At 47.9% G+C, this 23,152-nt stretch overlaps 1 protein-coding gene across 1 annotated transcript in view; it reads left to right on the forward strand.

Annotated features, from left to right (window-relative positions):
* GPR68 (G protein-coupled receptor 68) overlaps window positions 1-22,504 on the forward strand; it is a 43,124-nt gene extending 20,620 nt beyond the window's left edge. The window contains exon 2 of the mRNA XM_038748747.1: window positions 21,099-22,504. Within this exon, the coding sequence (XP_038604675.1) occupies window positions 21,262-22,401 (1,140 nt within the window). The 5' untranslated portion in view covers window positions 21,099-21,261 and the 3' untranslated portion in view covers window positions 22,402-22,504. The remainder of the gene's footprint in view (window positions 1-21,098) is intronic.
* Window positions 22,505-23,152: the final 648 nt, after the last annotated feature.

Here is a 23,152-nt window from a genome sequence, read left to right on the forward strand (position 1 = left end):
TGGGGCTTAGTTGACCTGTCACATGGGGTAATCCGCTGAGTTAGGAGGGACTGGACAGGCTGCCCTGCGAAGAACAGCCAGAAGGAAAAGGTTGGGGGTGGAGTAGGGGGAGCTGAGGGAGCCATAGAAATGCCTGTTGAAAAAAGGGCAGGGCTGTGAAGCTCAGGAGCAAGCCCGTTTTGTTTGCAGGGAGGTGGGAAGAGTGTGTAGCAACCCAGAAGGAGAAAGGGAAGAATGATTGAGGAGGCCATGGAGACTTTCTGCCGCCCCCATTTTCTAAAGAGGAAATCCAGCCCAGTCAGCATGAACCCCCTCACCTGGTCCATTTGGATTACTGCCCATTGGGGGCAGTTCTGGCCTAGTTTTATTCCAGCATTTTCCTGTTGGGTGTGATCTGCACCCTGTGAGGCTGGACAGCCTTCCCCCACCTCAGGCTTACATAGCATATTGTCCTTCTTGGAGTATATATAAGGTTTTTGTTAAGGCATTGGGTCCAGTGGGTGAGATGCATGGGCCTTGCTGACTCCTTCAATGGAAGAGTCTGCCAACTCAAATTGGGCTCTGAGAGAGAGCCCACTCAGAGCCCAGGCTGATGAGAGGTGGGCCTAGTGGAAATGATGGAGAGCCACAGATTCTGCAGAAACCCCTTCCGCCCCCCCCCCCCACCGGCTCTGGGGCAGAACTGCCATTGGGAAAATCCTCCAAAGACTTAGCTCTGTGCATGGAGGCCAGGTCGTTTTGGATTCCTGTCTGTGGATGGGTACACATGCAGCATGAGCAGCTCCCAATGCTTGGGTCCTAAACTCAGAGGCTGCTCATCCCCTGGAGACCCTCGATCTTTAAACCATTTCCCCTACTCCTATCCCCCTGCTTTCTCCTTTGTGATATAATGATTCCAGGAGATCCTAGTTTAAATTATTCTGCCAACCAGGAGCAAAATGAACTGATTGGATTTTCACTCCCCCTCCCAAAGCCACACTGTGGTGAAGGGGCTGACAAGCAGTGAATTGGCCGAAAGTGGGAATCCCAACCAGGGCCACCCTTGTCTCTGGCCATCTTCCTGAGGTGGTGATGAGTAAGGTGGGGTGGCGGTGGGGAGGGGCAGAGGAAAATAAATCCTTGGGCACATGAGGGAAAGTGGCAACTTAAAACAGAGAAGATTGGCAGCTCTAGAGAAGACATGAGAGCTGGGTTCTTAGTCCCTGAGTTCCAGGGAATCAAGGGGGCCAATTTTTCAGCATGCTGGGCTAGAGATGTGACAGACAGCCTTTTTGGAATGGTGCCAGGCTTGCAAAAGGTATGGGAAACTTTCAGAGAAGCTGCTTGTGCTCCATCTCACTTCTCAGAATTTAGAGGATTTCCATCTTCTAAGTTGGCTATTTCTTGGCATAAGGGGAGCTTGGTGAGAAGGCATGGTCATGACCATATGTTTTAATGGGATGCTAACTAGAGATGGCAGTTTGTTGGCCTAGAAATGGACTCCCCCGTGGTTTTTAGTGATGAGTACCAGTAAGCTGCTGAATGACTGATGGTGGTGAAAGAAGAGAAGGTGGAATTTTGGAAACGAGGTGGCAGCAGCTTAACCCAACTGGCTTGCAGTGATCCGAGTAGGGAAGGTTTCATGGGAGCCTACGGGTCATTCAAGCAATCAATGGTATTTGGGGCTCAATGAGTGCAGAGCATTCCCTGTGCTGACCACGGGGGAAGGGCATTAGAACAGGGTTAGTGTATGTAGGCCAGACTGCATGTGTCTTCCTGAGCTAATTCTTCAGTCAAAGGAAGATGTCATGATGCCTACCTTTCCGCTCTCTCTAGGGCAATCTGGAAATTTTGGTGAGAAACAACTCTCTCCTTCCTGCAGAGGTGATTTTTGCATTTTCCTCCCATCTTAGGGACAGGAGCAGTCCCTATTAGAGCCAGTTCAAATCTTTCATCTCTGGGGCAGTAAGCACAACCCAGACCAGGAAGTAAACCCAAGGCCAGTTGTCTAGGGGATGCTGGATTTGGGCCTACAGGGGAAGCAGCCACTTTGGAGAACTGGTGGGCAACCTAGGCCCCTGATTTTCTTCTGCCTTTCTTCTCAGGGCTGCTGAGAGATGGCATGTGGCAAAGAAGTAAATTGGCAAGTGGGCTGTTTATATACTTTTGTCTTCACATTGTGAGAGCAGCACTACTGAGTAATGGATGCTGTGCCTGGGTGGGGTAGTTTCCTCCGATTCTTGAAAGTCTACCTATCCATGATGACTACGCTTTGAGTCCACTGGGCAGACAGACAGTCAGGGGCCCAGACCCATTCCAAAGACGTTTATGGGCTGGCCAAGTCAGAGGCCAATGACAACAGGGTGAGTGACGATGAGGGTGCTCTGTTGCCCACATTCCGCTCTGCCCTACCACACTGACCAGCGGGTATCCACTCCCACCCCTTCAGTCCGCTGGTTCAGAAATAATAATAATAATGATGATAATAATAATAGTTATGGTACTTGTTAAGTGCTGACTATGTGTCAAACACTATTATAAGTGCTGGGGTATATACAGATTATTCAGGGTGGACACAGTTCCTGTCCCACATGGGGGTCACACTTTAATCACCATTTTACAGATGAGGTATCTGAGGCACAGAGAAGTAAAGTGACTTGATCAAGGTCACATAGCAGACAAGAGGCAGAACCAGGCTTAGAGCCCAGGTCCTTCTGACTCCCAGGCTCATGCTCTATCCACTAAGCCACTCTGCTTTCCCCAGAACAGAAATCCTAGAGTCCCCAGACTGAAACTTTCCACTTCCTGGCACAAGATGTGCATGCCTGCAGAACCTTAGGCTAAATGAGTAACTTCTGGGTCCCTCTCCCCATGCCTGCCACTGAGAGATATTGCCTCTCGGTGACCAGAAATGAGCAAAACTCTACCAAGCCCTTTCTGTGTTTCCTCCTCTTTGGTCTTCCCATCCCTGCTGTCTCAATTTTCCTTTTTCAGAGGCAGCTGCCAAGGCCTGGGAGATGCTGGCGGAGGCAGCAACATTCCCTCTCACCAGCTCCTAGGTCCACTGTAGTCTCTGCCATGGTCCCCATCTGCCAGATGAACTGCAGGAATGGCTGAGGGAATGATGGGTTTGGAGTGGGGAATGAGACACCTACCCATTGGCCCTCATCCCCCTTTATCCTGTCCCTCCCCCCAACTCCAACCACTCTGTCTGCCTAGACCCAGTCATCCCAGTGAAGTTTTCCATGTTGGAGATCCCTCCTCCCCATTCATCGCTCAGTAAGTAATGAGCATTATGCATTTCACCGATTAAAAACTGTAGCAGTCTAAGCTGAGTACGTTTAAGGGGTTGTTAATTTCATCATTTTGATGGCTATCCTAAGACAACCCTTATAACACGGATCAACCAGCGGAAAAGGAGAAATGACGCTAGAGTCAATTACCCCCCTCCCTCATCTCACTTAACTTCCCTCTCTTTCCTTCCTCCTCAGCCTTTTGTTTGGATTTTTGGGTTTGACCACCCACAACCCTCATCTACATTTCTCAAGTTGTAATCTGACTAGCCTTAACTGGAAACGGCAGGAAATAGCAGTTTAGGTTGAATAAGATGTAATCTTTCCATTTTTCTGGTGACCCAGCAGCATCTTAATGTACAAGGGGGCTATTAGAGCAACCTCCTAGTTTTCTAAAATTATACCTACTCTACATTCGGGTGTTATGGGACTGGGTTTTTGGAGAAGCAGATTGATACCTCTGGATTTTCCAGCTCTGTGTTGATTCCTTTATCCTCTGTTTTTCCTATGTTTCGCTCTTCTTTTGCTTTGTCTTTTTAATGGTATTAGTTAAATGTTTACTAAGTGCCAGGTACTATACTGAGGACTGGGGTAGATACAAGATAATCAAGTTGGACAGTAGTCCCTGTCCCACATAGGGCTCACATTCTTTCATTAATTTGTTCATTCGATAGTATTTATTGAGCACATACTGTGTGCAAAGCACTGTACTAAGCGCTTGGGAGACTATAATATAACAATAGACAGATTCCTCTCCACAACGAGCTCACAGTCTAGGGGGGGAGACAGACATTAATATGAATAAATAAATGAATAAATTACAGGTGTGCTGAGAGCTCACCTCTTCCAGGAGGCCTTCCCAGACTGAGCCCCTTCCTTCCTCTCCCCCTCGTCCTCCTCTCCATCCCCCCCATCTTACCTCCTTCCCTTCCCCACAGCACCTGTATATATGTATATATGCTTGTACATATTTATTACTCTATTTATTTATTCATTTTATTCGTACATATCTATTCTATTTATTTTATTTTGTTAGTATGTTTGGTTTTGTTCTCTGTCTCCCCCTTTTAGACTGGGAGCCCACTGTTGGGTAGGGACTGTCTCTATATGTTGCCAATTTGTACTTCCCAAGCGTTTAGTACAGTGCTCTGCACATAGTAAGCACTCAATAAATGCGACTGATGATGATATATATATATTTATGTGTCCTGTGGAAATGGGAGGGAGGATGAATGAAGTGGCAAATTAGAGCAGTGCAGAAGGGAATGGGAGTAGAGGAGGGCAGTCTCACATCTTAATCCCCATTTTCCAGATGAGGTAACTGAGGCACAGAGAAGTTGTGACTTGCCCAAGCTCCAACAGCAAACATATGACGGAGCCAGGATTATAACTCAAGTCCTCTGACTTCCAGGCCCCATGCTCTTTCCACTTGGTCATGCTGTTTTCTCCTCCCCCTTCCTTTCTTTTGCTCTCCTCAGCCCTCTTCTCCTCCCAGTTGGTGATGCTGCCCCCAGAGCCCCAGGCTCCTGCTGTGCCTAGTGGAGGAGTCAGGGTTAGAGGGTTGAGAGCCTGCACTGGCTCCTTTCCCATCTGCTCTCCCCACCAGGCCCTTCCTGAGGCTGAGAGGAGAGGGCAGAGCTGACGCAGAAGCCCCACTCAAGTGGCCTGGCTCCGTGACCCCACCCTCAGCACCTGTGATGCCAGTTCCAGGCTAGGTAGAGCAGGAAGGTGGGAGTGGAGTCGTTCCTGTTCCTTCCTGCTTCTCCACCTTATCTCCTCTCCCTTTTCCTCCCCTGTCTCTGAGCTTTCCCTAGAGCCTCACTGTCCCCTTCCTCTTATCACTGCTGCCTGCTCCCCACCTGGCTACCATTCCCCTATCTCCCGATTCCTAAGGCAAATATCAGTAAATCCCATTTGTAAATCATAATCATAACAATAACAAATAATGGTATATGTTAAGCACTTTGTGCCAAGGAGTAGGGTAGAATTCAATATAAGTAGATCAGACTGTGAGCTCCCTGTGGGAGGGAGAATGGGTACTGAAACCCACATTATAGATGAGGAAAATTAGGCACTGAAGTGAGGTGGCTTGCCAGCTTGGCAGATGGGTTAAAAATCCTGAGCTCACACATATCTTTTCAGAAGTTTCCGAGGCTCTCCCCAAAATTCACAGGGCCACCCCAGTGATGGGGAGGAAGCCTCAGAGTCATAGATTCTTTTAGAAAGAGTGCAAACCAGGGAGATAACTGGTGATCTCGGCAGCCAGGGGGATAAGCCCAACCAGGAAGCTTTGTGTTCTATTTTCAGTTCTGCCAGCAAATTCCTCTATGGCTTTGGGTAAGTGTCTTAAACTCTCTGTCCCTTGGGTTCTACACCTTGATCTCTCCCTCTCAGACCCCAGGGCTGCTTTGGAAATGAAGAACTTCCTTATCGCTCTACCTCCTACACTCATGTCCAAGGAAGACCAATTGTAATAATAATTATGGTAGTTGTTAAGTTCTTGCTATGTGACAGGCAGTGTATTAATTGTACTGGGGGAAAGACCTACCAGGAGGGGTGGGTGGCAAAGGCCATTATTAGGGAAGTGATAATTTTGCTCTACATGAAACCCTCAATATATTGCAGGTAGTTAATGAGTTTGATTATTGATCTGATTAATAAAGCTGTTGTGAAGGCAGCATATCTAATGATTTTTTTAGATAATGGAAATTTGAGAACATTGTTTTCAATATACATGATAGCCCATAAATAATCATTTCATGTGATTTCTGAGAGGATTTTCACTCAAGGCCAGAGAAAGCTCTTTTACCCATAGCACATGATGTCAGCTTACTTAAACCAGTCACACCTGACTTATATAATTCATGGAGGGCAGGTTTGTGTTTGCTTTCATTCAAAAATATAGTTGCAGAAGTCAGTCATGGACTTAAGAGAAAATTCTGTACAGGAAGGAGAAAACCGCATTCCGCATTTGAAGAATCTCTACTCTCATGTACTCATATTTTGTTTGAGCAGACGATCTTTGCTGTGATGGCTCAGGGCCACTGGACTGATCCTAGCTTTGTGCAGGATCTCAGCATCCTGGTACAGTGACCAGACTTTGTGGGACTTAAGGCAGCATGGTGCAGAGCCTAGAGCAGATGGGGCCAGACAGGGGGTTGGAATGAAGGGAACGAGGGAAAGGGAAAGCAGCTATGGATGATGGAGAGTTAGGAGCTGGGAGGTGGGGAGTGAGGGAGGCAGGGAGTAACTTATCTCCTCCCTAGACACTGACCATTTTTCCTCACCATCTGGCTGGGAGGCAGGCTACCACTGCCTCCCAATTGTATTCCTGTTGTTGGTGTCCCACCCCTAACTCACTGCAGCCACTCCTCTCCCACAAACCCCATTCACTCCTCCTGCCACTGCTGCCACCAGCCACTTTCCCTACCTTGCTCCAGCAGTTATAAACTGGGTGGCAGCAGCAGCAATGGCCTGAACAAGGGTGAGAGAAAAGCAGCCCTCTGGGCCATAAATAGGAATTTTCAGTGTGTCCCGCACACCAGCATCCAGCTGGAACCCAAACTCCTACTGATGGTGTCTGAGAGCCAGGGCTGGTATAGAGGAGACAGCTATAGCACAATGGAAACTGCATTTGCCTCTGGGAAGAGATGGGATTTTAAAAAGGCTTTAAAAGATAACATAATAATAAGTAATAATTATGGTACTTGTTAAGCACTTACTATGTACCAAGCACTGTTTTAAGCACTGGGGTAGATACAAGTTAATCAGGTTGGACACAGTCCTTGTCCCACATGGGACTCACATACTTAGTCCCCATTTTACAGATGAAGTGACTGAGGCTCAGAGATGTTAAATGACTTACCTATGGTCATACAGCAGATGTGGTGGAGCTGGGATTAGAACCCAGGTCCTTCTGACTCCCAGTACCATGCTCTGTCCACTAAACCACATTGCTAGAGTGGTGTGGTCTGTTGGATATGAGGGGAAGGGAGTTCCAGGCCAGAGGGAGGACGTGGGAAAGGGGTCAATAGCAAGATAGGCAAGATTAAGGCTGAGTGAGTATGTTGATGATGGAGTAGCAAAGACTGTATTCATTCATTCAGTCAATCGTATTTATTGAATGAATGAATACAGTCTTTGCTACTCCATCATCAACATACTCACTGGGTTGTAGTAGGAGATCAGCGAGGTAAGATAGAATGGGGTGAGGTGATGGAGTGCTTTAATTACATCAGTAAGGAGTTTCTGTTTGATGCAGAGATGGTTGGGTAACCACTGGAGGTTGTTGTGGAGTTGGAGATGTGAAAAGAACGTTATTTTAGGAAAACGATCCAGGCGGAGTGAAGTAAGGACTGGAGTGGGAAGAGGCAGGGAAGGCAGCTAAGGAGGCTGATGCAGGAGTCAAGTGCTTAGGTCAGCATGGTAGCAGCATGGATAGAGGAAAAAAGGTGGATTTTAGTGATGTTGTGAAGAAAGGGCCAACAGGTTTTGGTGACACTGAATATGTGGGTTGAATGAAGCAGAGAAGCAGTGTGGCCTACCAGATAAAACACGGGCTTGGAAGTCAGAAGAACCTGTGCTTTAATCCTGTCTCCACCACTTGTCTTCTGTGTGACCTTAGGCAAGTCACCTAACTTCTCTGTGCCTCAGTTACCTCATCTGTAAAATGAAGATTAACACTGTGAGCCTCATATGAGACAGGGACTGTGGTCATCCTAATTAGCTTATATCTAGCCCAGTACTTAGTTTTCATTCATTCATTCAATCGTATTTGAGTGCCTATTGTGTGCAGAGCACTCTACTAAGTGCTTGGAAAGTACAATTTGGCAATGAATAGAGACAATCCCTACCCAACAATGGTCTCATGGTCTAGAATGGGGGAGAATACCCTGGCACATAGTAAGCACTTAACAAATACCATTAAAAAAAATGAGAGCGATGAGTCGAAGATAATGTCAAAGTTGTTGGTTTGTGAGACATGGAGGATGAGGGTGTTGTCTACAGTGATGGGAAAGACAGGGAGAACAGGATTTGGGTGGGAAGATGAGGAGTAGTGTTTTGGACATGTTAAGTTTCAGTTGTCAGACGGACATCCAGGTAGAGATGTCCTGAAGGCAGGAGGAAATGTGAGACTGCGGAGGAAAGGGGTTGGGCCTGGAGACACAGATTTGGGAATTGTTCACAAAGAGATGGTAGTTGAAGGCACTGGGGGTGAATGTGCTCTCTAAGGTAGTGGGTGTAGACGGAGAATAGAAGGGGACCCAGAACTGAGCTCTGAGGCACTCCAACAGTTTAGGGGGTGGGAGGCAGAGGAGGATCCCGCTAAAGAGACCGAGAAGGAGCAGCCAGAGAGATGGGAGGAGAACCAGGAGAGGACAGTGTCACTGAAGCCAAAATTGGATAATGTTTCCAGGAGAGAGGGTGGTCCACAGTTTCAAAGGCAGCTGAGAGGTCAAGGAGGATTAAGATGGTGTAGAGGCACTGGAAGTTTCAAGAAGGAGACCTCTCCTAATTAATTTCTGAAATCAAACCTCTTCTGGGGAAGTGGAGTCTTGCTGGAATATAGCCTTCCTCTGAGGCATTTGTTAACTCCTGATATTGCCATGATTGTCTGCTTGACCCTTTGTAACTGTTCCTCTTGGATTAGGCCAGCCCCATCAATTTGGGTTTTCCAGTGAGTTGTGTCTTTCTGTCTGAGGTTGTGGGCCAAGAAGTGTTGAGGTAGGCTATGTTAAACCTATAGGGAAAGAGATTTCCACCATATCTCTCATCAGTTGGCCTCACTCTGCCCACTTGGCCTAGAAGTTAATGGTTTGACCTAACCAGGCTGGAAGAAGCCTTCTCGGATGGACTCGGTGTGTTTCTGTGAGGATCGAGTGACTGAGGGGGGCCTCCCGCATGTGCCTTTGAAGAGGAGGACCCAAACCAAAATCATGTCAACTCTGAGGTGAACTTGCGTGCCTAAGGTCCGTGAAACAATTGCAGCCTTTTCTAATGCCAGCCGTGTTACACACCCTCAATAGTCTGTGCCTGGCTGGGTTAATGGCTTCCTGCAAGGCTTCAGTTAGGTGGAAAAGGGGAATGTACCAGACTTTTGGGAAAGTTCCTCCTGCCCCCACACCCAACTACTTATACAGCTCCCATGAGCCTGCATCACCATAAAATATGTGTGGTTTGATATATGTTTTGTGTCTTCAAAAAAGACTTATTTTTTTTGGCTTGGTCACTTTAAATTCAGATTGCAGTTACTCATTCATTATTGAGGAATAAACAGATGGGTGGAGAACGTGGGGAAACTGTGTTTTTTTTTTTTTTCCATTTTGGTGCCGGGATGAGTGGGGTTGAGCAGTTACTGGTGTAATCCAAATGGTGTTTCCTGGGAAGTGGTTACTGAGGCAACGGGCCATGCTGACACCAGATTGGAGGAGTTCCCGTGACTAGGAGGCAGACAGGGGAGTGGTCAGGATCTATCTGGGGGATTTTAAAAGCACAGGATCGAGGCTTGTGTGTGGAAGAAAAGGCAGCGGGTCTGTCAGACTGTTGGCTCCATGATGGTGAACTGCCCACTGGAGGAGGGGCAGTGGAGAGGCGGGAATGCTGTGGAAGCGAGGCTGGTTTGACAGCCTGAACATTTAGCTGCGGGATGCTGGCCAGGAGTTCCAAGGTGTGTCTGATTTTGGAAGGAGGCCGTTGGTATGGAGAAAAAGCTGGGAGATGGGGAGCTTGAAATTAAGAGTAGGTTTAGGATGGAAGAGTCTTGAATGGATGTGGGAAGAATTGCTGGTATCTGATCTAGATGTATTTGAGCTTGCCATTGGTTGCCACATGAAAACTGAGACTAACTTTTTAGGTTCCTTTTGTCTTGTGGGGAAATTCTGCTTTGATGGCTCAGATTTCTACTCTGGGTGCAGTGGTGTACTGGGGAGGAGTTCACTGGCGGTTTCCAGTCCGACTTTAGCCCAGTTGTCCTCTGACCACTCCTGGAGAGTCTGGGGATAATTGCAGACTGGTTTTTGAGGGCATAATGTGAGCAAACATCCTGCCAGCCTGGTCAGGTTCCCAGTGGAGAGTGTGTCCAGAGGGCACAATCAAGATAGAACCTGAGCTGGGACAATGGTTGGGCTCTGGGGTCAGCATGGTAGCAGAGTGGGGCTTTGGCAATAAAGTACCAATCTTGTGCCCCTCTTGGAATTATGTGAGGCTGCTATTTGCAAAGCCAGCCTTCCCACCTATGGAAAGCATGGAGTTTGAATTACTTAAACTTGCTCTCCAAGGCTTCGGTATATACTTTCAGGCTTGGCAGGGGGAGAATTCTGGCAGCTACCCAAACGGTTTCTCTGAAGGCCTGAAGCTTCAGGAAGAATTGTCAGGGAGAAGCTTGCCAGTGGGGAAACCCCCTTCTTGCCACAGCCCAGACAAGTAAAGCTGGGGATAGCAGAGGCTGTGAGTAACTGTGTCTGAATGGGGAGACTCAGTGTTTTTGCTTGAAAACATAGAGATGAGATGGAGGTTTGAGGTTGGTGAGTTGATGTTTTTAGAGCTTGCTATGGTAGGAAAGCTCTCTGTAAGTTGAGCTGTCCAGGGAAGGATGTGGCAGAGAGGGAGGCTCCTAAGGAGGGAATGCCCTGAGTTTGTCTGGAAAAAGAATCCAAAATCCTGAGTGATTCCAAATTTGTCTGGGGAAATAATCCAAAAACCTGGAAGACAGGGACTCGGCAAGAAAATATAGCAGATCTCGAACACAGAAGACGGGTGACAACAAAGGCATTTTGTTATAACAAGATAGGGAACAGAGAGAAAACAGCATCTGTTCATCAGGACACAAACCACAAGTACTTCAATGGGTGAATCCCTAACTTCAGCACCCAAAGCTTTTGCCCAATAAGGGAAAGAAGGTCCTTGGTGGCTCACCTCAAAACAAAACAAAACATGTACTTTGAGTGTTTGTTTTCTCATCAGGCTCCAAAACCTGTTCAGGCAAAGCAAGGAACCCCAGTGAAAGAGCAAAGCAAGAGTCATTGTCGACTGGTCAAGCAAGACCTGTGCACTCTGTAAGTTCCCAGCTCTTTAAAGTTTCCATTTTCCCCTGGGCTGCAGGCTAAACTGAGACTGCTACACTGGCAAAGCAATCAATTATTCAACAGGGAGAGAAAATGGTTGGGAGCCATAGTCTTCTCCCACCATCACATCCAGCACAGAGAGCTTGGCCCTGGGGCTCGAGGGGGTGGAGACAGACTCTCCCAGGACTTTCTGAGAGAACATGAAGAGGCCCTGGGAGAAGAGAAGTATGTACACAGGGCCTGCTTTTGACCAATGGGAAAGCAGATGTTCTGGAGAACAGGTCTGGCAGCAGCAGTGTTGGGGCCCCTGCTCAGCACTCAGAGTTGGGGTGAGCAGCCGAGGACTCGGAATGGTAGACGAGGCTCAGAGCAGAGGCAAAAAGGTGGTGGAGACCCCGAGGAGAGGATCAGGACTCAGAGAGCAGGTGGGACTGGTCAAGCCCTAGCCAGGGGCTGGCTTGCGAGGCAAGGATCAAAATTAATTTCATGTGCAGTGAGCCAGAACTATTGAACCTGAGAATAGGGTGTCCAATTATGAGCCACGGGTGGGAAGAGTGGAGGGAAAGCAAGCCTTTTTGTCTCAAACCAAGTGCTACCAGAGGACTGAAGGTTCCCAGAACAGGTCCCCAGGGTAAGTTGCTAATGACTAGGTAAGCTTCACTCATACGGTGGAGAGAACTGGCATCTTGGAGATTTGGGAAAAGACGGAGGGGCAGTGGATCAGGATGATCTGAGTGCATAGATGCCCCTTGAGTTTACTTCCTTGGCTCTTCTGAATTATTTCCCAAACCTTTCCCAGAATAAGGCTTTGGACATGTCATGGTATTCCACATGTCCTCAGGGCACTGAAGTGTTCACTTGTCTTTACTAAAATGAAACTTCCCTTTTGTGGGCTTGAGTTTGAAGACTGGTAATAGGAGGCAGAATCCAAGAAGAGAAACCTTGTCTCCTGGTGTGGAAAATGAGTGTCCAGAGAGTATTAGAGCAGTATGGACTGAATGGATTCCTTTGTGCTTTTTTTAAAAATTTACACCATTGTTATTTTTCTAGTGTAGGCCTGGTGGCAGTGACCCTAGGAATAGTGTGATAATAATTTCAATCATCTTTTAAAGGGTGTGTGTGTGTGTGTGTGTGTGTGCATGTCTGGGTACCATGTGTCTGAGCTACTTCTGAAGGTGAAGGATGGGAAAGCGTGGGGAGTCTGGCCTATGTCTAATCCAAGTTGGTCCAGAGCCTGGTACCTGCAATGGGGACCTCTCAACAGTCCACTTTTCACACACTTTCTTGGGACCCGGAGAGACCCAGAAGGGCTCTACACTCAGAGTCTAGGCAATATAGGGTTAGCACATAGCCTTAGAATAATTCCAATTTACCTTATGGAACTTCGGCTTTGGCGATGGGTTTTTACCCCAAGTTTCATCTTGCTTTTGAGAAGGAAATATAATTTGAGAGAGTATGTGGTGGTGGGGGCGGGGGCGGAGGCGGTGAAGGGAAGGGGAGAGAATTTAGGGAATTGATGCTAAACCGATTTCCTGCAATAGTATAAACAATGTGATGTCAGTCTCATCTGACGCCTTTCCTGTTCCTTACCACTCCTTTTCTCCTCACTAGACCCTGCAATAACCACTTGTAAATTGCTTGAGGAAAGTCATTCCCGTCAGTGACTCTGAGCTGTTTCCCAAACCTTCCCCACAATAAGTCTTTGGACATGTCATTATTTTCCTCATGTCCACATGACACTGAAGTGTCCATTTGTCGAGAAGCAGCATGGCTTAGTGGAAAGAGTTGTCTGATGTGTGGCCTTGGGCAAGTCACTTAATTTCTGTGCCTCAGTTACTTCATCTGTAAAATGGGGATTAAGACTGTGAGCACTGTGTGGGACAGGGACTGTGTCCAACCCAATTAACTTGTATCTACCCCAGTGCTTAGAATAGTGCTTGGTACATAGTAAGTGTTCAACAAGGGCCATAATAATAATAATAATGTTTACTGAAATGAAACTTCTGTTGTGTGGGCTTGAGTTTGGAGATTGGTAATAGGAGGCAAAATCCAAGAAGAGAAAACTTATCCTGCTCTGTGGAAAGTGAGTTGCATTCCCCACTCTGGGGATTTTGTTTTTCTCTCCAGGCTTTCCAAGGTTGGGGGGCCTGGAGAAGTGGCAGACAGGGCCATCTGGGAGCTGAAGGAACAGTGAGCCTGGTGGGGGCTGGGGGAAGGGAACTGCTGCTCCAGATGTCTAGGAATCACTGAACCACAGTTCGTCATAACAGAAGGAGCATCCAAACGATGTATAAACCATAAATCTATTTTCCATGATTAACTGAGGTATTTGTGGAGATCAAAGATGAAAGGTGATTGAATCATGGGCTCAGACTAAGTAGAGGGCAGGGAGTACTTGAAGCTTTCAAAAGAGAAACAGACATTGGACAGGTAGAGCTAGAAGGCACAGCAACTTGGCTTTGTTTTCATTCATTCATCCAACCATATTTATTGAGCGCTTACTGTGTGCAGAGTACTGTACTAAGTGCTTGGGAAGTACAAGTTGGATCTGATGGAGCTACTGTGGAACAGTGCATGGAGGAGCTGAAGGTGGCAACACTGGTGAGGGGAAAAAATTTGAGCTGGGTGGGGGGCAGATTGGGGGAGGGAAATGCTCTCATCCCTTATAATAATAATAATAATAATAACAATTATTTAAGTGCTTACTACACATCAAGCACTGTGGTATGGAGAAGTACAATACAATTAACTAAAACACCACCTCAGTTCTATAGGGACACAGTCTGTCTTTATCTAATTATTCATCCTTTAGTCATGAATGCCTTCAGTCTCCTCAGCCCCTGCCCCTCAGACTTTACAGAACTTGGGAAGATGTCCTTCGGACTGGCCTGGTCTGAGCTGGGAATGGCTGGAGGCAACTGGTGATGCCAGGCAGGTGGAGAAGACTGGCAGACTCATGCCTAAGGTGTGTTAGATGGGGCTGCTGCTTTGTGTATGAGGGGCCAACTGCTGGGCTGGGTTTGTCAAGATGTGGGGAGAGCATGGGCTGGCTTTAAATCTCATGGTGACCTGAGGTCATTTGAGGGTGTTAAAGGTTAGAGGCTGACTTCAGAAAGCCATAGAGGATTGTATCATCTAACATCCTCAACTTTCCCCTTTAACAGCCTGCTTTTGAATTGCTTATCCATGAATGTGTCCAAAACCCTCATGAACCTACAGATATTTTCAGCCTGCACAACCTAGAAGTAACAAATCCTATATTCATATTCATAGCCACTGCAGCACGAGGAAATATTTCCTTTTATTTAGAACTCACCACTTTCAAGCTTCAGTGAGTGTCCCATAACTGCAGAGCTCAGATGACTCTATTCCCCAACCCCTCAATAATTCCTGTGGATTCTTGAGGGGAGAGGATGAGGTATCCCAGGTGCGTCAATCAGTGGTACTGAGTACTTACTGTGTGCACAGCACTGTACTAAGTGTGTGGAAACGTACAACACAACAGAGTTAGCAGAAACATTACCTGCTCATGAGGAGCTTTGCAGTCTAGAGGGGTAGACAGACATGAAAATTAATTACACATATGTATGTAAGTGCTGTGGGGCTGAGGGTGCAGTGAATCTCAAGTGTGTGTAGGTGATGCAGAAAGGAGAGGGAGTAGGGGAAATGAGGACTTAGTTGGGGAAAGCTTTTGGAAGATGTGATTTTAATAAGGCTTTGAAGGTGAGGAGAGTGGTGGTTTGTCAGATAAAAAGGGAGAGGGAATTCCAGGTCAGAGAGAGGATGTGGGTAAGATAGCAAAGAGACAAATAAGGGTGAAGTACAGGTTGGTGTTAGAGAAGCGAACTGTGTGGGGTGGGTTGTAATAGGAAATCAATGAGTTAAGGTAGAAAGGGGTGAGCAGAATGAGTGCTTTAAAGTCAATGGTATGGAGTTTCTGTTTGATGTGAAAGTGGATGGGCCACCACTAGAGGTTTTTAAGGAGTGAGGAAACATGGACTGAATTTTTTTTAAGAAAATGATCCAAGTAGAAGAGTGAAGGAAGGACTGGAATGGAGAGAGACAGGAGGCAAGGAGATCAATGAGGAGGTTGATGCAGTAGACAAGGCGGGGTATGATTAGTGCTTGAATGAGCATATTAGTTTGGGTGGAGAGGAAAGGATGGGTTTTAGTAATGTTGTGAACTGACAGGATTTGATAACAGGTTGAATGAAAGAGATGAATCAAAGATAATGCCAAGGTTATGGACTTGTGAGGCAGGGAAGAAGTAGTGTTGTCTTCAGGGATGGAAAGACAAGGGGAGGACAAGGTTTGGGTGGGACGATGAGAGGCTCTCAGTCCTCCAAACCTGGGCATCATCCTCATGGGAATGAATGAGTTCTCCAAGGGAATTGGTGAAATTCACTGAAAGAGCTTAAGACTCCCTCCCACATTCCTGAAAAGCCCAACACAGTACTTGACACACAAAGAAGCAGTTTCATAATTATGGTATTTGTTACGTGCTTACTCTTTGTCAAGCACTGTACTAAGCGGTGGGGTAGACGGAGTGTTATCAGGTCAGCCACAGTCCCTGTCCTACATGGAGATCACAGCCTAAGTAAGAGAGGGTACTGATATTGAATCCCCATTTTACAGAGATGGAAACTAGGGCATAGAAAAGTTAAATGACTCAGATCCTTCACAGTTCTCTTCCAAGGAATGAGAAGCAGCATGGCCTAGTAGAGAAGCAGTGTGGCCTACTGGATAGAGCATGGGCCTGGGAGTCCAAGGATCTGGGTTTTAATCCCAGCTCTACCACTTGTCTGCTGTGTGACCTTGGGCAAGTCACTCAACTTTTCTGTGCCTCAGTTACCTCATCTGTAGAATGGGGATTGATTGTGAGCCCCATGTGGGACAAGGACTGTGTCCAATCTGATTAGCTTGTATCTACCCCAGTGCTCAGTACAGTGCCTGGACATAGTAAGCCCTTAATAGATATCATTTAAAAAAAGGCCTTAGAAAAATTTTCCAGCCTGGTGAGCTGCCCACCTGACACTCCTCCATTGTTTAGAAAGCAGGGGTAAGGTCAGGCAATGACATAGGGCCAATGGGTGACAGCTGGGGGCTAATGGGGGTGCTTGAGCCAGGCCAGGGCATTAGTTTGGATGTAGAAGAGTTGAGGGGAACTGGAGAGCAGCCCCTCAGACAGCCTGTTCTCCCTGCAGCCGAGGGTGTCTGCAAGAGATGTGAGGAGGTGAGAGGCAGGAGTGCTGGGAATATGAAGGAAAGGGGGAGAGGGGGAGGTCCTCAGAAACCCACCAGCTAGCCCTGCTCTTAGTGGAGTGGGCTGTGGACAAATGTGTGTGTATATGGCTTTGCTGGAGTTAACTTGACTCCCAAGATTTTTCCCAGGAAGAAAAACTAAATAAAAGTGGTGGAAAACCAACTGGAACAATAACATACATTTATGCAGGCCTCCACTTAAGGAGTCAGCGCCGCCTGCCCGAGGGGATTTCCTTCTCAAAATCCATCTGAATGAAGGCCTTTTCCTTTGTTTCCCAAAAGGGTTTAGGAGGCTGAGGGGGTGGGGAAAGGGAGAGAAAGGGGAGTGTTTCAGAGAAGTGGAATCAGGAAGCTGAAAAGCCATTGGCTGACCCCTGCCCTTCTCAGGTTCCAGAAGTGGTCAGGCCATCCTGGTGCTCCCCTGGAAGGGCAGTGGAGCCTGATTTCTAGACTGGTTCCTGCAGACCTTCCAGCCCAAAGATCCCCAGGGATCTGGATCACCATTCACGGGACCAAAGGTTCGGTGGTTATGGAAATCCCTCCCCCTGACTACTTAATCCCCAGGACTGTGGAACAGTGATCTGAAAACTGGGGAGGAGGGTGAGAATTTAGAACTAACCCATCTGCCCAGCGTGGGATACTTGGACAAATTCCCAGACATGTCTGCTGCCCACAGGAATGGCTTCCGGCCTGACCCGACCCAACAGGTAACAAATTCAACACCAACTCTCTCCTCGACCCCCTCCAATCTGGCTTCCATCCCCTACATTTCACCGAAACTGTCCTCTCAAAGGTCACCAATGACCTCCTGCTTGCCAAATCCAATGGCTCCTACTCTATCCTAATCCTTCTCGACCTCTCAGCTGCCTTCGACACTGTAGACCACCCCCTTCTCCTCAACACGCTATCCAACCTTGGCTTCACAGACTCCATTCTGTCCTGGTTCTCCTCTTATCTCTCTGGCCGTTAGTTCTGTCTCCTTTGTGGGCTCCTCCTCCCCCTCCCATCCCTTTACTGTAGGGTTTCCTCAAGGGTCAGTTCTTGATCCCCTTCTGTTCTCTATCTACTCTCCCTTGGTGAACTCATTCACTCCCACGGCTTCAACTATCATCTCTGCGCTGATGACACCCAAATCTACATCTCTGCCCCTGCTCTCTCTCCCTCCCTTCAGGCTCGTGTCTCCTCCTGCCTTCAGGACATCTCCAGCTGGATGTCTGCCCACCATCTAAAACTCAATATGTCCAAGACTGAATTCCTTATCTTCCCTCCCAAACCCTGCCCTCTCCCTGACTTTCCCATCACTGTAGACGGCACTACCATCCTTCCCGTCTCACAAGCCCGCAACCTTGGTGTCATCCTCAACTCTGCTTTCTCATTCACCCCTCACATCCAATTCGTCACCAAAACCTGCAGGTCTCACCTCCACAACATCGCCAGGATCCGCCCTTTCCTCTCCATCCAAACCGCTACCCTGCTGGTTCAATCTCTCATCCTATCCCGACTGGATTACTGCATCAGCCTCCTCTCTGATCTCCCATCCTCCTGTCTCTCCCCACTTCAGTCAATACTTCACACTGCTGCCCAGATCATCTTTGTGCAGAAACACTCTGCGCATGTTACTCTCCTCCTCAAAAATCTCCAGTGGCTACCAGTCAACCTATGCATCAGGCAAAAACTCCTCACTCTCGGCTGCAAGGCTTTTCATCACCTTGTCCCCTCCTACCTCACCTCCCTGCTCTCCTTCTACAGCCCAGCCCACACCCTCTGCTCCTCTGCCGCTAACCTCCTCACTGTGCCTCGTTCTCACTTGTCCTTCCATCGACCCCCGGCCCACATCCTCCCCCTGGCCTGGAATGCCCTCCCTCCGCACATCTGCCAAGCTAGCTCTCTTCCTCCCTTCAAAGCCCTACTGAGAGCTCACCTCCTCCAGGAGGCCTTCCCAGACTGAGCCCCCTCTTTCCTCTCCCCCTCCCCATCCCCCCCCACCCTACCTCTTTCCCCTCCCCACAGCACCTGCATATATGTTTGTATAGATTTATTACTCTATTTTACTTGTACATATTTACTATTCTATTTATTTTGTTAATGATGTGCATCTAGCTTTACTTCTATTTATTCTGATGGCTTGACACCTGTCCACATGTTTTGTTTTGTTGTCTGTCTCCCGCCTCTAGACTGTGAGCCCGTTGTTGGGTAGGGATTGTCTCTATATGTTGCCAACTTGTACTTCCCAAGCGCTTAGAACAGTAATGTTCACACAGTAAGCACTCAATAAAAACGATTGAATGAATTCTAGGCAAAATTGTGGCTGCTCTTTCCTCTGTCCCTCTCTTCCAACCTCTCCCCTCCCCCTCTTCAGGAAATAGACATTTGGCCAAATGCTTCCATCTTCAGGCAGATTGGGGTGGGGAAGGATTTAGAGGCTGGAGGTATGGTGGGCGGGCACTTATAGAGTTGGGTGGCGAGGCCGGCCTGAAAGGGAAGGAGCAGTGAATGTCTGGAAGATGCTAAGGAAAGGGGAGAAATTTGGGATCAGAATGAAAAAGACCAGCAAAAGAAGTGCTGGTGTTACAGCAGGAGGGAGAGTCAAAGAAAAAAGATTTCATGTAATCGAATTAGGAGGTAGATGACAGGAGGAGGAGGTGACCTCGACAACCACTGTAGGCTCACTGCGCAGGTGGGTACCCCAGTAAAGTGGATCCTGGGAATAACCCTACAATACATTACTTGAGTCCACACAGGGGTCTGGAATAAATTTCTGGGAGAGGAGGAGAAGGGGGGACTTGTTGCCCGTGACTTGTCTTCCAGCCATATTTTTCTGTCTTGTTTGTTCTCTCTTCCTTCCTTTTCCCTCTAATTTACACCACCATTGATTGACTGATGGATTAATCCAGTAACTTGTCCTCATTTTTCACAGGGCCAAACCTGGGCCTGAAGAAAGGTGTGACTTACCCAGCTCCTAATGAACCCTTCATATTACAAGATTTCCATCCTCTCTTGACATTAAAAAGAAAAGGAAAAAAAATTGCCAAAGCCTGAAACTTTCTCTTTGCTTTAGAGAAGCAGCATGGAGTAGTGAATAGAGCACAGTTCTGGGAGTCAGAAGGTCATGGGTTCTAATCCTGACTCCACCACTTGTTTGCTGTGTGGCCTTGGGCAAGTCACTTCACTTTTCTGTGCCTCAGTTACCTCATCTGTAAAATAGGGATTAAGGCTGTGAGCCCCCTGAGGGACAGGAACTGTGTCCAACCTGATTACCTTGTGTTTACCCCAGCACCTAGAACAGTGCTTGGCACATAGTGAGTGCTTAACGAATATGATAATTATTATTATTATTATTATGGTAGAATCCCTCTTGGGGTTGACTTGAGGCAAATAAGAACTAAGAGGCCTCTCTAGGGCAGACAGGGTCACCTCTCAGGCCTCATGAAGAGGCCCCCACCCTAGGCTGTTTTCTGGGGGATGATCCACTACCTACCAACATCCAGGGGGTGGGGAGTAGGACAGGACCCCCACAGCTTGGTAGCATTAGTGGTGCCCTATTGAAGTGACTCAAACTCTCTTCTGGTGTGGAGGCCAAGCAGCCCCTAGCTCACATCAGCCACTAAGGGCTGTAGGTGAGGCTGAGATCAAGAGCAACAAATAGAAGCAGGCAGCTGCTGTCTTCTCTGGCCCAAGTGTCTCCGCAACATTGCCAGCAGTAGCTGCAGTGAGCATGTGCTGGGAAAGCACAGGGCCAACATAGTTCCATATTCAAGTCAGGCTTTCTTTAGGGGAAAAGGACCTCTGCAAGATGTACACACCAATGTTTAAGTCAGTCCTCAGATCCCCTCTTGCAGGACCAGAGAGAGTGGCTAGAACCTGTTTTTTTTTTGGGGGGGGGGGCGGGCACGTGGACTCAATGGATTTCTATGAAACAGGGAAGCAGCGTGGCTGGGAAGCAGCATGGCTCAGTGGAAAAAGCACGGGCTTTGGAGTCAGAGGTCATGGGTTTGAATCCTGGCTCTGCAAATTGTCATCTGTGTGACTTTGGGCCAGTCACTTAACTTCTCTGTGCCTCAGTTAACTCATCTGTAAAATGGGGATGAAGACTGTGAGCCCCCTGTGGGACAACCTGATCACCTTGTAACCTCCCCAGCGCTTAGAACAGTGCTTTGCACATAGTAATTGCATAACAAATGCCATTATTATTATTGTTATTATTATGAATGAAAATGTTAATGAAGCTTAATATATTAAAAGTCACTTCCTTGAGGTAGAGTTCACCCTGCCCCTTTCTTGCTAGTTATACTTCATCTATACACTCTTTGTGGGTCAGGTCAGGCCAGATGGAGATGGAGAGTTTGTCTCAGTCCTATGTTGCCTCAGTGATATCCCAACATGTCTGGTAGGTCAGACAGGCCTCAGACTCAGGCAGACTGGGCCCAAGGAACCCTCCAGCTTGGCACATTTATTGGGCAATTCTTTATTTAGCATACTTTTCCCTCTGTTTGGTTTTCAGAGATTGAACTGCCCGGTGTGGAAGCAGCAGTGATAACAGCCTGTTGGCCAGGGCCCGGCTCTGACCTGGGTGACCGCACCACCATCCTGGATGTACAATGTTACTGAAAAGGAAGACCCGTCGCTTGACCCCCTCAGAGGGGGAGGTAGCACGTGCCTAGAAGATGGAGAACTCCACAGAGAAGATGCCAGTGAACAATTCCTCCAGCTGCATCATTGACCATACCATCCACCAGACCCTGGCTCCCGTGGTGTACATCACGGTGTTGGTGGCCGGCCTCCCAGCAAACTGCTTCTCCCTTTACTATGGCTACCTGCAGATCAAGGCCAAGAATGAACTGGGCATATACCTATGTAACCTGACCATGGCTGACCTTCTGTACATCTGCTCCCTGCCCTTTTGGCTCCAGTATGTCCTGCAGCATGACAACTGGTCCCACAATGACCTCTCTTGCTTGATCTGCGGGATCCTCCTCTATGAGAACATCTACATCAGTGTGGGCTTCCTCTGCTGCATCTCCATCGATCGGTACTTAGCCGTAGCCCACCCCTTCCGCTTCCACCGCTTCCGGACAGTGAAAGCCGCTGCGGCGGTCAGTGTGGTGGTCTGGGTCAAGGAACTGCTGACCAGCATCTATTTCTTTGTGAACGAAAGGGTCTTCAAGGATGAGGAAAACCACCGGGTGTGCTTCGAACATTACCCCATCCAGCCTTGGCAGCGCAACATCAACTATTACCGGTTTTTCGTCGGTTTTCTCTTCCCCATCTGCCTACTGCTCTCCTCTTACTGGGGCATCCTGCGGGCTGTCCGCAAGAGCCACGGCACCCAGAAGAACAGGAAGAGTCAGATCAAGAGGCTGGTCCTGAGCACGGTGGTCATTTTCCTCGCCTGCTTCCTGCCCTATCACATCTTGCTGCTGGTGCGCAGCTTATGGGAGGCCACTTGCGAGTTTGCCAACAACATCTTCAACATCTACCATTTTTCTCTCCTCCTGACCAGCTTCAACTGCGTGGCCGATCCAGTGCTGTACTGCTTTGTGAGTGAGAACACCCACCGGGACCTTGCCAGGCTCCGGAGCTCCTGCTGTGCCTTCTTCAGGTGTGCCAAGACCGGGACATCCCGGGAATTGTACCAGCTGAATACTCCCAACACCTCTGGGAAAAGCAAGACCCCAACGGAAGAGCCAGAGCTGCTGAGGAAACTCCATGCGACCGGGGAGGACTTTTCCGTACTCAGTGCGGAGAACTCTCCCGCCAGAATCTTAGCCAAGACAGACAGTTATCAGGCAGAGGGACCAATTTAGGACTCTTTAGATGAGAGCAAAATGGGTGAACGTGTGTTTTGGGGCCAAGATTTGGTCCCAATTCTCATTCATTCATTCATTCATTCATATTTATTGAGTGCTTACTGTGTGCAGAGCACTGTACTAAGCGCTTGGGAAGTACAGGTTGGCAACATATAGAGACGGTCCCTACCCAACATCGGGCTCACAGTCTAGAATCTTTGGCTGGGTCTCTCTGCCTCAGTTCTGCATCCTGGCCTGCTCTTACTGTGACAATCCCCCTTCTGGATAAAAGAAGGCATTCAGTCCACAGGGCAGGGAAAACAGAAGCCAAGGGACCAGGCAGGGCGAGTAATGGACACATGTGGCTGAGTCAGTACAATCACACTGGCTCTAGAAGAACCCACTGGGAAGTGATGGGCAGAGTTAGATACCATGTGAATAAGCTACAGTGGATTTGTGCATGACCTTCAGCTGCTGACTGAGTGTTGTGGGGGTGGACTGCCATCTTGAGCCTGTGTTTGTATCTTGGGGTAACCTGTGAAAGTTGGTGGGAAAAGGGATTGAATTACTATTTTGAGGATTTTTCAAAGAAAAGCCAGGGCAGGTGGGAGTGTAGGAGTAAGCTTGGTGAGTGAGCAAGGTGACTTGGCACAAGGGGTGTGTGAGAAAAAGAGTGAAAAGAATCACTTGTTCATGAAAGAAGTGTGTTACCAGGTAAGCCTTGGTATGGGGGGTGTGTGTGTGTAATAACAGAAGTTCTGAATGTTCA

Source organism: Tachyglossus aculeatus, chromosome 1, assembly GCF_015852505.1.
Source record: "Tachyglossus aculeatus isolate mTacAcu1 chromosome 1, mTacAcu1.pri, whole genome shotgun sequence".
Lineage (NCBI taxonomy): Eukaryota > Metazoa > Chordata > Mammalia > Monotremata > Tachyglossidae > Tachyglossus > Tachyglossus aculeatus.